Below are 12,656 nucleotides of genomic sequence, written 5' to 3' on the forward strand. Positions count from 1 at the left end.
AACCACTATATAAATGGACTTCTAAGAGAAGACCTTTTAAAGAAAAAAGGTTTGTGCATTAATAACTGCATTTACTTAAGTGTTTTTGTGGATCATGGTATTTTTGAATTCACATTTAAAAGTCCTTATTCTAATTTTATTCTTCATTAGACAGTCTTTAGCTTCAGGTAGATTGCCTGCTAAATTCTCATAAAATTACAGGATTAGAATTAGAGCCTTTAGAGTGTACAATAAAGTACCAAGTACTTCACTTTGATTCTGAAGGATGGAGACATGCATTTCAATGCTTTTCTTCGTAACGTGCTTCAGATGTTGGTATTAAATATATTTGAGGGTATAGGGCTTTCCCTTCCCCCTGTACCTATATGTTTCATCATGAGACAAGATTCTCATCTAAATTTAGCACAAAATGCTTTGTCCCTATACAAGATTATGATTTTAGAAAAATAGTAATTTTTCAGAAAATATTAATTTAATGAAATGTTTCTTAACTCACTCCAATTTCATGTAGACCTAGAGCTACTGGACAGATTTAACCTCTGAGAAGGCATCTTCTCAAGCTCTAGAGACAACTCAACTAATTGCTTCTTTCTTTCTCGATGTTCTATGAAACCTTTCCTTGCCCAACAAGTATACAGGAAAGAGCATGGAGATTTTATCTCTCAAAAAGAAATTTGGATCACTTCTTAAACCCTCTGGTATACGAATAATAAATGAAGTCTTACAGATTAAAAATTGCAGCTAATAACTTCCTTACCACAAATTTTATTATTTATTCACCACAACTTAAAACATGAAATGCAGGCCCTAGGATCATAACTCAAAGTAACCTGATTTTCCTTCTTCTTTTGTGTTTTTTAAAGTCAGTTACTGTAGCTCATGATTATAAATTTTGTATGTTTGTTATTTCTTTGGACTAGGTCAAGCAGCCACTGGCTCTCAAGGATTAGATTGTACTGACTTTGAAAACTACCATATATTAAAAAATGTTCATTTGACCATAAAGTCAAGAGGTGAAAAGAAGTTACGTAAAAAGGCTACATTTTAAATAAACTTCAGAGGCTTCCTTGAACATTAAATCTTCCTTGGCAAAGAGAAAAACAATATTCTATTCAGTATTTACATCCAAAACTATTAAAGAAATAAAGCAGCTAGGATAATTTATTAGAATTTTTCCTTCTGTATGCTTACCATCTTGGAACATTTTACTTTGATCGGGTTTTTCTCTAGGTGAATTCTAATTGTTGAATACAGATTTTTTTGCAACTGGCATTAGGGTACAGCAAATCCTCTAGTGACTTGACATGTTGCAAAAGTGCAAAAATATATCAGTTTGGAAATGTTTCATTTCAAATATGTGTAGGGAAGCTGAAGAATTTCCAAAGTCTGTTTTGTTTGTAATTAAAAATATATGCTTGTTGCAAGAAATATTTATTTTTACCAAGTAACCAAAGAAATAGTCCTATGATTGGATTTCAGTGTCTTTGGGAGGTAAGTGAATCCATTTTCCTGACTTAAGATCATTCATTCCTAATTTATTCCAGCCAAAAAAAAAAAAAAAAATAAATCAACAAGCTCCCCTGAAATCTATTCCAATTGTTTAAAAAAGGTTTTTTTTACTAATGCATTTTTTGGCCTGTCATGGCTTGTCTAGAAAGGACAGAGAAACCAGACTACTTCATTCCTTCATGCCACCATTTGCATATTTCTATTCAGTCTTTTCTATAAACATTCCCAGTAGATACAGTTTTTGGTTTTGGTTTGCTTTGGGTTTTGGTGTTTTTGTTTTGGTTTTTTTTTTCTCATCCACCTTCCCTGGAAATTCTCCTAATAAGTCCATATAATTCCTCAAAACTATGTTTGCAACACGAACAACATGAAACCTATACAGTTGAAAGCAGCTAAATGATCAAGTGATGCAATTAATACAGTTGTTTATCCCAACCAATTTACCATTTGCCTTTTAAACAACATCATTTTACTGACCCATATCACAACAGTGATCTTCCATATCTTCTGTGTCTTTTTCCAGAGAAACACCCTGCAGAGACATTGGCTTTCCATCTAATGCAAAGCTGATTATTTCTGGCTAAATGTCATACTTATTGATTCTTCTGTATTTTTCAGATGCTTTGTTCGAATCATTGAATTAAATTTTATTTCTAAATAAATCCTCAAACAAATTTTCAGGTTTCACAGTTTGGATTTTTTAAATTAATTAAAACTATGGGTATGTCCTTCTGAAAACACAGAGAAACTGGAATCTCTCTCTTAAGAAGCACATTTGAACTCAGATAAGACCCCTGCAGTAAATTCCATAGTTATACAAGTTACAGTTATGTACAGAACTGCAACAAGACATTTTGACATCCAGAGTTCTATCCTTTCCATTTTCCTTATGCTTTTCCACTTACAGTCACTGCCTTTTTTTCACACCATCTGGTTAATTTGTGGCCTCCTTTCCCAGACAACAATAGCAGCAGCATCAAAGGCAATTCTTAGGTACAACTGCACCCTCTGGCCACCATTTTTATGACTGTAAGTATGGACTTCACTCAGTGATTCCAAATTACTTAGAGGCAAATTTCTTTTCAGAGGCCCTATCCAGTTTGTACAGAACTAGCAAAAATTCTGTAGTGTCTGGGATTGTGTTATTAATTCATTTATAAATGAAAGCTGTTGTTGCAACATAATGTGCAACCTACTCAATGGTGTTTTCCAATAAGCATCACAGTAGATATAGGAGATTTTTTAAAAAGGGTATAATGTCTTTATTATTACACACATGGCATAATGAATCCTGAGAACAGAGGAATTTTGGCTCCTGGTTTGAGATCTCATTTGATGCTTAGTGTATGAGCTACAGTTCTTTGACAAAAAAGAAACCTGGCCAGAAAAAAAACTATTCAGAAATATTATGATGCCATTCCCCCAGAATGAATGCTAATTATTCATTTCCTTCCTAAAAGACAAAAGGAAAAAAATGGCAGAAATCATACAGGGATACTGAAACACACCTTGATCATTGTTTTTTCTTAGTTGCATTTACATTCTATGGGAAAAATATTAACTCTGTACATATACTGAACAATAACAATTTGATTTTAGGTTAGTTGTTAATGTATTTAGGTTTTGGGAATATTCAGTCTATTAGTTCTATTTTCCAAATCTAAAGATCGCCCTATCTTTAGAGAGGAAAATAGACATGCACACTAGATTGTCTTTAATGGTAATCACGCCTTTTTTCTTTTGTTTTCTTTTTGGTCAACCATCCGTTTTGATGAAAGTATTTTGAGGGAGTTCTTGATGGAAATGAAATCAGTGAATCATTACAGCATAGCAATGGCTTGAGATGTGCAGGACGTATAGACGGGACTTTGCCTCAAGTCTACAGTACAAATTTAAGGGTAAACTATGAAGAAGATGTCCCATTTGTCATAATGTGATATCCAACCATTAACAGAGGCCCTGTCCCTTTGTCTACAACATCTTCCCATGTGAACTTCATACACCTTCATTGCTACCTGTATGTGATGACGTGAAATGTTAGTAAAGGTACTGTCTTGTTAATTTCATAATCCATTTTGGTCTGTTTAAATCTGGATTAGAACATTAGAACATTAGAACATTAGAACATTAATACTAAAATTTTACACTGCTTGTAGTGGAAAACAATCAATACCACTTCCCTTCTCAAAACTGAGCAGTAAAAAAGATAGTGTTCAAATTACCAAAGTCAAGGCTTCAGATAAATATTCAAGTCATTATGACACCTTACAATCAAATGACTAGAGTTATTTTCAGCCTTTATATACATTTTATTTCTCAAAATAAATGTATGAATAAGCACACCAACAGAAAACACCATAGTCACAAGATCACAAAACTCAGTTTTCTATTCATTTCCAGCTAAGTATTTTGTAGAACAACACTGATACAGAAGTAAGTGAATTGAAATTATTTCCTTTAGACCACAAAAGAATTCTAACTTTCCAAATAAAACTTCTTATCTAAGTTTTTTCCATTCCTTAATTACAGTAATTTTAATAGAAATTATAAAATATTTAAATGTAACTGCATGCAGAACAACTTTCAAGTTGTTAATTCTAAAGCTGAATGGGTAAAAAATGCATTTAAATCAAACTCTTACTAAAGTTCATTCATAAAAAGATTTTCAAAGTTTTATCAAAAATCTATAGCAAATAGTTTTCTTTTCTTTAGTGATGATACACTAAAAAGGACACAAAAGAAACAAAAGCTTCATTATCACTTAAAAGAATAATTCTATTAGTTCAGCCAATATGCAGGACTTTTTCAGGGAGATTCACTGTAAAGGCTCTCAACTGAGTGATACAAGGTATTGTCCTTCAGATGCTTTCTGCATTTGTAGACTCAGACACATGTATTCTGAGACATATTTCTGATCAAAAAGAGGGACTTCAGACAAGTCAATCAATAGAAAAAAAAGAAAAGGGATATCACTGACATAAATACCTTCAAAAAAGCACTCAGAGCTAGCACAGATAATAACAGTAACCATCTTTCCTGCTGTGCACAAGCACCCTCAGATATGAATCTGAGGCCAACCTAGTGATTTTTCTGCTTTGTGAATCTGCTGGAAAACTTGCAGAACCACGGTTTGAAAATTCAAGTTGCTGCTCCTGAAAAGAATTCTGGCAGTTCTTGGTATGCTGCAGAAGGTGTCCTTTCCTGCATATCCACCAGCCCTGGCACTTGGGAGTCACTTGGCTGGATCCACCATCCTGCCTACCCTTGTGGAGACACCATCCAACAGACACTGGGCAGAAATGCTGGGCTCCTGCAAGGAGCTTAGCATCAGTTCAACAACAGAGAGCATTTCCAAGCAGTCTGCTTGCAGGTGAAATACAGGAGGTCTGCAAGTGCAAAAATAAGGAGAGACCTGACCTTTAAAACCTTCTAGGGGTATCATTCCACTCAGGTAAACCTAAAACAGTGACAAGAAAGTCTTAGTATATACTGTGTGATCCTGAAAACATACAGAACTGAAATCTGCTACTCCAAAGAATCCTTTTATTATCTTTCTCTGCCTGTGCAGTCATCAGCATTATTTTCTGGAGGAGCATAAAAAGACAAAATCCTGAAATGTACATATGAAGATGTTTAAATAGCAAGCTAATAGTAAATTCTCACAGTACATGCATTTCTAACTTAATATTTCTATTATATGGTGCATGACTACAGCTATTCTAGAATGCAACTACATTAAAGATGTTATTTCCCATTCTTGTCTGACAGGAGAGGAACACTATTGCAGTAATTAAATTTCTGTTTTATCACGTCATCAAATAATGATCCTATCATTTTGTATTTCTGTTTTTCATTTCCATAGTAAAGTCAGTCAGTGATTTTTCCTCCTCCTATTCTTTTATGTTAATTTTTCTTTATTTTTATTTCTAAAAGGGAAATTCTAATACAGATTTTATATATAGTAGTTTCAGTGAACTTTATCAGTCTCTATGTTTACTCAATTTACATATATGAAGATGTGTTTCACTTGGGTGACATCTACAGCTCTGCTGGATGGTCATGCTGATGGCCAAATAGTTCACTACAAATTAGGAAATTCATCTGCATTCTTTTGTAGCTAACATAGTCAACTTATATTGATAATAAAACCCGTGGTTTTTTTTTAAAACAAAGTAATTAGCAATTATGTGACAGAAGCTTTAAATATTTTTCAAAGAATTAATTCTTCATTGAAAAGTGTTTTCAGATTTTCTAAACGTTACAGACATTTTCAAAATTAAAAATTTTGAACTTTGGATTTAAGTTGTGCTCATTGAGAAATTGTATTTGTATAAAATAAAACAAAAAATGCTTCTAGCTACTGAATTGAAACTGTAATTACTTTGAAACTTGCTTTGGCAAATAAATATTTTTTAGACTTTTATTTTAATTTAAGCTAAGAAGAGCTTTAAAATATCAAAACTTCTCCTACAAAAGAAATATTGGCAGCTGCTCAACTATTTTTGGCAGCTGCTCAACTATTTTGTAATACTTATGAAAATCACTTCTCAAAATACTTAGTTAAGAATTAATGTAATAAATTCTATATTACATAAAAATGTAAAATCCTAAAGCAACTAGACTAAATTAGACATGAAAAATTGACATTCCTGAATTAAAATTAGTATTGAGAAAATGGTGAATGCCATCAAAGTCGCATAATTATTTTTGAGTAATCTATGTAAAGAAGGAGTACACTGGAATATATTTCAGAACTAAATTTAGCCCTGACTTCACTGATTATGTATCATTTATTTGTCTGCATATGTGCCTTTTTTATTACTTAAGGATACCTAGTTAAAATAAAATGGATGTCTCCAGTCACAAACTACATTTTTAAATTGTATGCTATGAAAATATGTGTATCTTCAGAACATCTACTGTTTCCGTGCCATGTGATTAAGAATCGCTTTCTTTTATAGTTCCCTAGTCCTGAATGTCTTTGCCAGTTTTCCCCTGAACTGACAGAAGAGTGAGTCAGAAACAAAATCTGGCCTTTAGCTTCCATTTCCTTTATTTTAAACTAAGACACTTTGCTTGCTGTTCTCTTTATCTGACGCATTCACAGGGAACAGCAGAAATTAGGCATACAGTTCAGATTAATTAAATATACAGAAGCCAAATAGGCAGAATTCTCACTAAGATAATGAATGTGCATATCATTAGTGATTTTATGAAGAGTATCTCTAGAGGCCAAGATCCTGGGTTGTAAGGCAATGTACAGACTTAATAGCTGTTTTCTAAAAGACCAGTGTGAAATTTGTCCGTTTGAAGACTGCACATATTTACTGTGAATGAGGAAACTTAAACCAAAGCAGAAGTTCTTTTCCCTATTACCACTAGTTTAGTAGGTTTTCTCATTTCTCTAAATAGATTACAGAATCTATAAACAAATAGAAAAATTCTGTTCTTGTTAGCAATCCAGCAATATTTTTGGCAGATTCTGATAGGGATGAAATTTCAACAAGTTAAGGTGTGGATTCAAGAAGTCAATGAGGTAATGGTGCAACTGCTATTTAGCAGCAGGTAAGATTTCTGTCAATAATACTTTAAAAAAAAAACAAACAAATGTCTTTCTCTTTTTCTTTCTTTTTTTTTTTCCAGCAGGATGATGATACACGTGATAGTCAGTTTAGCATTACAGCATACGGAGTGGGCCCATGTGTGCAAGCAAAAGACGGAATAACACAAAAGGGGCCAAATAATCCTGTTCAAGCTGTACCAAAAAGCCCTGATGAGATGAGAAAGGTGTTCATTGACCGGGCCAAGAAGATAGACACAATATCCAGAGCTTGTTTCCCGTTAGCCTTTCTGATTTTCAACATTTTTTACTGGGTAATCTACAAAATCATCAGGCATGAGGACATTCACCAATAACAAGATTTAGGCTTGCAGTACATAAAGATCTGGCTGTCACCCTCAACAGGAGGTTTTTCGTTAGAAATGCACATCAGAAAAGTGATTGGAAGAGTTGAAAGCAATGATGGGGAGAAAGAGGATCCTGCACGGCCTAAAATGACCAGCTACACTGGGATGAAAGAATGACACCCAGAGAAGATACATCTGCTATTGCAAACTCTCCTTGTCAGACTAAATATTTACAACTTTTTCATTGAAAATCACTCTCTACTGAAGCTTTACTGCCAAGTATTTATACATACTGTTACATAGTGGTATAACTGTACAGTATTCTTTGATGGTCCTTATTTTTTTTTAATTATGGTGTATTTTTAATTTTAAAAATGTTTCCAGAATAATCTAGGTGAATCCCACAGTGTTACAGAATAGATTAGTGTTTGTAAGTTTTATTTTAATTTTACAATATAATGACAAATTACTGATTGGAGGAAACAGTTTAAAGGACTTGATCTATTCTTAAGGACAGTACTGGTGGTTTTATAATTTAACATACGTAACGTATTTAAGTCATGTAATTTATTCAATGTACCTCATATTACTGTTCCCCTGGAAGGTGTATGTTGAAATAATCTCGGACAGCACAAGGTATACAGTCTAACAGTCTACATCTCATATGAGAAATATACTAAAATTTGTAAAGTATTGATTCCTGGAAGGATTTGTTCCTTTTAATTACTTACACTTTCATAATTGAAGCATATTCTTTAATCTTTTTTATATTTTTAAGTGGTTTTTTTTCTCAATTCATAAAACTCATACAGCTTGTGAAATACATAAATTACATCAAAATTTTGCAATGCTTCATTTTGATTCATTGCAGAGATCTTGGACCAAAACTAAAAGCAAAGAGTCAACTGCTTCACAGAAGCATTTGGAGGATGAATACAGTTATGTTTATGCACATTCATCTCCTATATATTACATAATGACAGGAAGTTTAATTTATGAATGTGTCAAATTTTCTGACTCATTCTTTGAAGTTTGTTAATATGTCTTAGATACTGGTTAAGAAGCTCTTCACAACTTTGGAAAACCTTGCAGCTCTTCTAAAATATAAAAAAAGACCTGGATGGTCTTTTACATTAACTGGATTTCACATTAATAAATAGGAGAACAACTATTAAAATGTCTAGAAAAATCTTCCCTGTCAAGGTTTAAATAAGCCATATTAGTTGCTTCTTTTAATTGTAACACCATACATCACATTTATGGCACCGTGTCTAGGCAAGAGTATTTACTTCTGTCAATCCATTGGCAAAGCAAAAACATGCTATGATGTGGAATATAACATTTAGAATTATTAGATACTCTAAGTCCAGTAGGTGAGGCTGATTCTCATTACAAAATATTTTTATTTTGAGTACATTTAAAATCTGTGCTTTGTTGATGACCAGAATATGTGTACAAAAACAGAATTGGCTGGAGGCAAACATCTGGTGCACTGCCAAAGGCACCCTGCATATGAAGTAACAGAAGCAATGTAACTCTGCGGTGGGGATTGTAACATAGCAACCTTGGGTTTTGTTTGTTATTCTTTTCCTCCCAGGATTAGTTAAAGAGATTCTATAATAGCAGCTCTTACATTTTCTTAAGTTGTGTCAGGAAGAACATGTATAACCCACCTTTATTTCAAAACTATTATTCTTTAATAGTTTTGCTTCATTTATAATCTAAAATTAATCCAATTCACTTTTTTTGATTTTTTTTTTTTCTGATCTTGTGTCTGCTTCTTTTATCTTTTTTATTTCTTTATGTGCATGTTCCAAAAAAATCTCATTCACTTTTGAAGGTGTGAGGGCGTATCACAAATTTATGGCTGACATTCATCTCTCTCAAATTAGGGTTAATTTTATTGTATGAAAAAGTTATGTTAACATGTTTCTGTTATCAGCAAAATCAACTGGGTTTTGTTTAAGGGCTGTTTTCAAATGCACAAAACATTTGGCAGCTGATTCTATTTTGATACGATGGAACCAAGGTCTCTCTGGAGCTGATGGTTTTGTAGACTTTTTTTAAGGGAACCATAACATTTAGCAAGGTAACAGAAGCCTCTGTAGTCGACTAACTGTGTGTTTTTCAAAAGGAAATAATTACTTTAAATTTAAGTTTAATTTAGATTATTCCTAAATTACTTTGTAAAAAGTCACATGGTAGAGAAAGAGAGAAATGTCATTTAAGATGGTAAGAAACTTCAAGGCACAAATGCCTGCTATTCACCACTGACGAGGGAAATAGTCCAAAACTGCCAGCAGACATGCCAGCCCTCTGTGCAAAGCTGGAATCAACAGCCACTGACATCAGCTAAGATTACTGTAAGAGATGATTTTCTTTTTTTTGCAACTGTATAATGAAGCAGCAGGAAATTATGTTGAGTTGCAAGAATTGAAAGGTACCCTGCAGTATTTACCAGACTTCACTGTTTATGTTGTACTCCCATCAAAGAGGCAGTGGAAATGCAGGAAAAAAAATCATCAAGGAAATAATGCTTGAGGCAAATGGTATCTAGCAGGGTTCCTCCTACATATAAAAAAAGCCCCATCCATTAGCAGAAGTAATAGCTACCTCACTTCATTATCACTGAAGCTGGCCTCTGCAGAGAGCAAGTCCTTGGCAAAGCCACACAAGAAGGCTTCTCATAAGCACAATGCCTGTGTGACAGGATAATGCAGCTTTGTCCCAAGTCATCACTCAACACAGACCCTGTACTGATCTCATGTGATTTCTGTGGACCAGCCCTATACTTCAAAAATTAAATACTGGCACTTAGAAGAACATTGTAACACAATGAGAACAGAGGGAGGCACTGTAGGATCTGGAGGAATACCGCAGTAACAGAGCTACTGAGGAGCTGACACAGTCACCATAAAGGGGAAAAAAGGGATTAGGCACCCTTAGTATTTTTTCCAACCCTACCCTGTCTCCTTAGGTACACTTGCTCAGGTGGAAGCAGTAACTACAAGAGGAAACAATTTATATCATCTGCTGCAAAATTTATATTGTTTTGTGACAGTAGTTTCTACCTATGCAGATTGACTTCCACACCATCCTTTCATGGTGGAAAGAGAAGTGGAACAGGAGGAAGGTACGGGAGGAAAAGTCTGGGCTGTGCACAGCAGAGCAGGGGCCACAGGGAGAGAGAAAGCCCAAAGCAGAGCCTGGAACCTCTTACATGAGTGAATGGCTGAATCCATGTCACCCCTCATAAGGCAAAAAACTTCAGTACCTTGAGAGAGGAGCAGAAAAGCCCCTTAGAGGTGCAGTAGAAATGCTCAGCTATTACTGTACCAAACTCCAAATTAATTTCCAAACAGCTAAATGCATTTTATTTTTAAAACTAGATCCAAATACCAACACAATAAGCTTGCATAGTTAGAGGGATGGCTTCTTTCTCTATAATGCTGCAAAACAATGTGAAGATGAAAGGGAATAAGGAACATTAGTATTTTATTACTTAGAATTCATCTATTTTAACAACAAAATAAAGTAGATTTTACTTTCAAAGACTTTTTACAGCAAGTAGTATTATTTAAAAAGGTTATTATAATTCAGAAAGAACAGAGAATTTACTTAAGATTTAATTATTTTTCATCTCAATCATACATTAGTTTTCTTTGGATTCCTTTTCTTATAGTTCATTCCAAAATCTGCTTTATAAAGATTCATTTGTGATGTATGAGAGATTATTCTGTTTACTCACTAGACAGAAATATTTAGGTGATTAAATTTGCACTTTACATTTAAGGAGTGAGGTATTGCTTCCACTGTGTATAATCCCTTACAGAACTGTAGACTGATAATGTAGATAAACATAGAATATAATACAAAAGATAGAATGTGTACTTATATTTTTTAACAGTAGGGAAAGATAAAAAGTCTTCCTTAACCTTAGAAAAGTAAAAGTATTATTTTCAGCAATAATTTTATAGTAGAAGGAAATGAATCTATACAATTCCCAGCCCAAGCTGACATGATTGGTTGCAAGATACACTTTTTGTGCAACTTCTGCTCTCTGAGCTATCATAGAAATTAATCTAATCCAACAGAATAGAGTTTGGCTTTAAAATGTGAAACTGCTGAATGAGCTAGAAATACATACAGTACCCCTGTGAGGTAGTAAAATAACTTTCCACATCTTACTGCACAATCATGTGGTTATTTAGGTGAGTACAATACCAGATTTCACAGCTTTTTTCCTTTTTGAGACAACTAAGAAGAAAAACATATATCTCAAACCAGACTACTTGTTAGTAATAAAATGGGTGTTCTGTTTTGGAGTGGTTACAGAAAAGGTGTCTTCAGGCAACAATAACCTACAGTAATTACTGAAGTACTATCAGTTTGGAAGGCTTGTGGAAGCAGGTTAGATTGCTAGAAGCAGTGGATTATTGCCAGAAAAAGTGTTGGCTCATCCAGTCTTCTTGACATTCTCAAATATTACTGAACTTCTTCACTTTCATCTTTGTGAAATATGCAAGAAACATTTCTTACATTTGTATTTTAATGTACATCAGAGTGATATTAACAGATGAAATGGACTAAAGTAGCTACTGATGTTCCATGAATGTGGAATTGTGAGCTGTATAAATGAAATTGTGCCATAAGCTTTTGACATAAAGGTTTAACATAATATATGGTATTTTGTGTGTTAGTGATCCTGGCTTTTTTAAGGCTACAGAGAGAAAAAATAAAACTTGATATGATAGTGTATTAATAACTTGTCTGTGAGTTTTCAAAATATTCTCCTGTGAGTTCTCTCTGACAGCAATTTCATCTCAAAGTACTTCCTTTTTTGGCAAAAAATCTATAAATGTGTTGTGCATGGATTTGATTAGATTCCTTTTTATTGTATTACAGTATCATATTGCACTTAAACTGACATTCTCTGCAGTCAGAAGTGTTAAAAATGTGAAATTTATGGTGTCACCCATGTCATTGTAGATATTTTGTTCAAAAAAAATAAACTTATCTTTTTTCAGAAACTGTGAAATAATTTTTATATTTTTTGGTAATGAATTTAAAGTCAAAAGAGGGACAGAAAACCACACTGGCATAAAAGGATGAAACCCTCAGCAGTAGTTACAATGCACTACCATTAAGTATTTCAGGAGTGAAAGCAAGAGAGAGGAGTAGAGTGCCTTTGATTGTTATATGGGCTCTAGCTCTGAAAAAACAGCCTTGTTCTGAAAACT

General features: G+C 33.6%; 1 protein-coding gene across 3 annotated transcripts in view; it reads left to right on the top strand.

Annotated features, from left to right (window-relative positions):
- Positions 1–12,406, top strand: part of GLRA3 (glycine receptor alpha 3) — an 85,886-nt gene extending 73,480 nt beyond the window's left edge. Inside the window, exons 9-10 of one of the 3 annotated variants that reach the window (XM_088056919.1) lie at positions 3,288–3,407; positions 7,153–12,406. In XM_088056919.1, coding sequence (XP_087913045.1) covers positions 3,288–3,407; positions 7,153–7,425 — 393 coding nt within the window. In that variant the 3' untranslated portion in view covers positions 7,426–12,406. The remainder of the gene's footprint in view (positions 1–3,287; positions 3,408–7,152) is intronic. The other 2 variants (XM_088056920.1, XM_088056921.1) reach the window with 2 other exon arrangements.
- Positions 12,407–12,656: the final 250 nt, after the last annotated feature.

This window comes from Pseudopodoces humilis, chromosome 6 (assembly GCF_049639895.1).
Source record: "Pseudopodoces humilis isolate 2021_Gansu_Grassland_sample_001 chromosome 6, ASM4963989v1, whole genome shotgun sequence".
In the NCBI taxonomy this organism is placed as follows: domain Eukaryota; kingdom Metazoa; phylum Chordata; class Aves; order Passeriformes; family Paridae; genus Pseudopodoces; species Pseudopodoces humilis.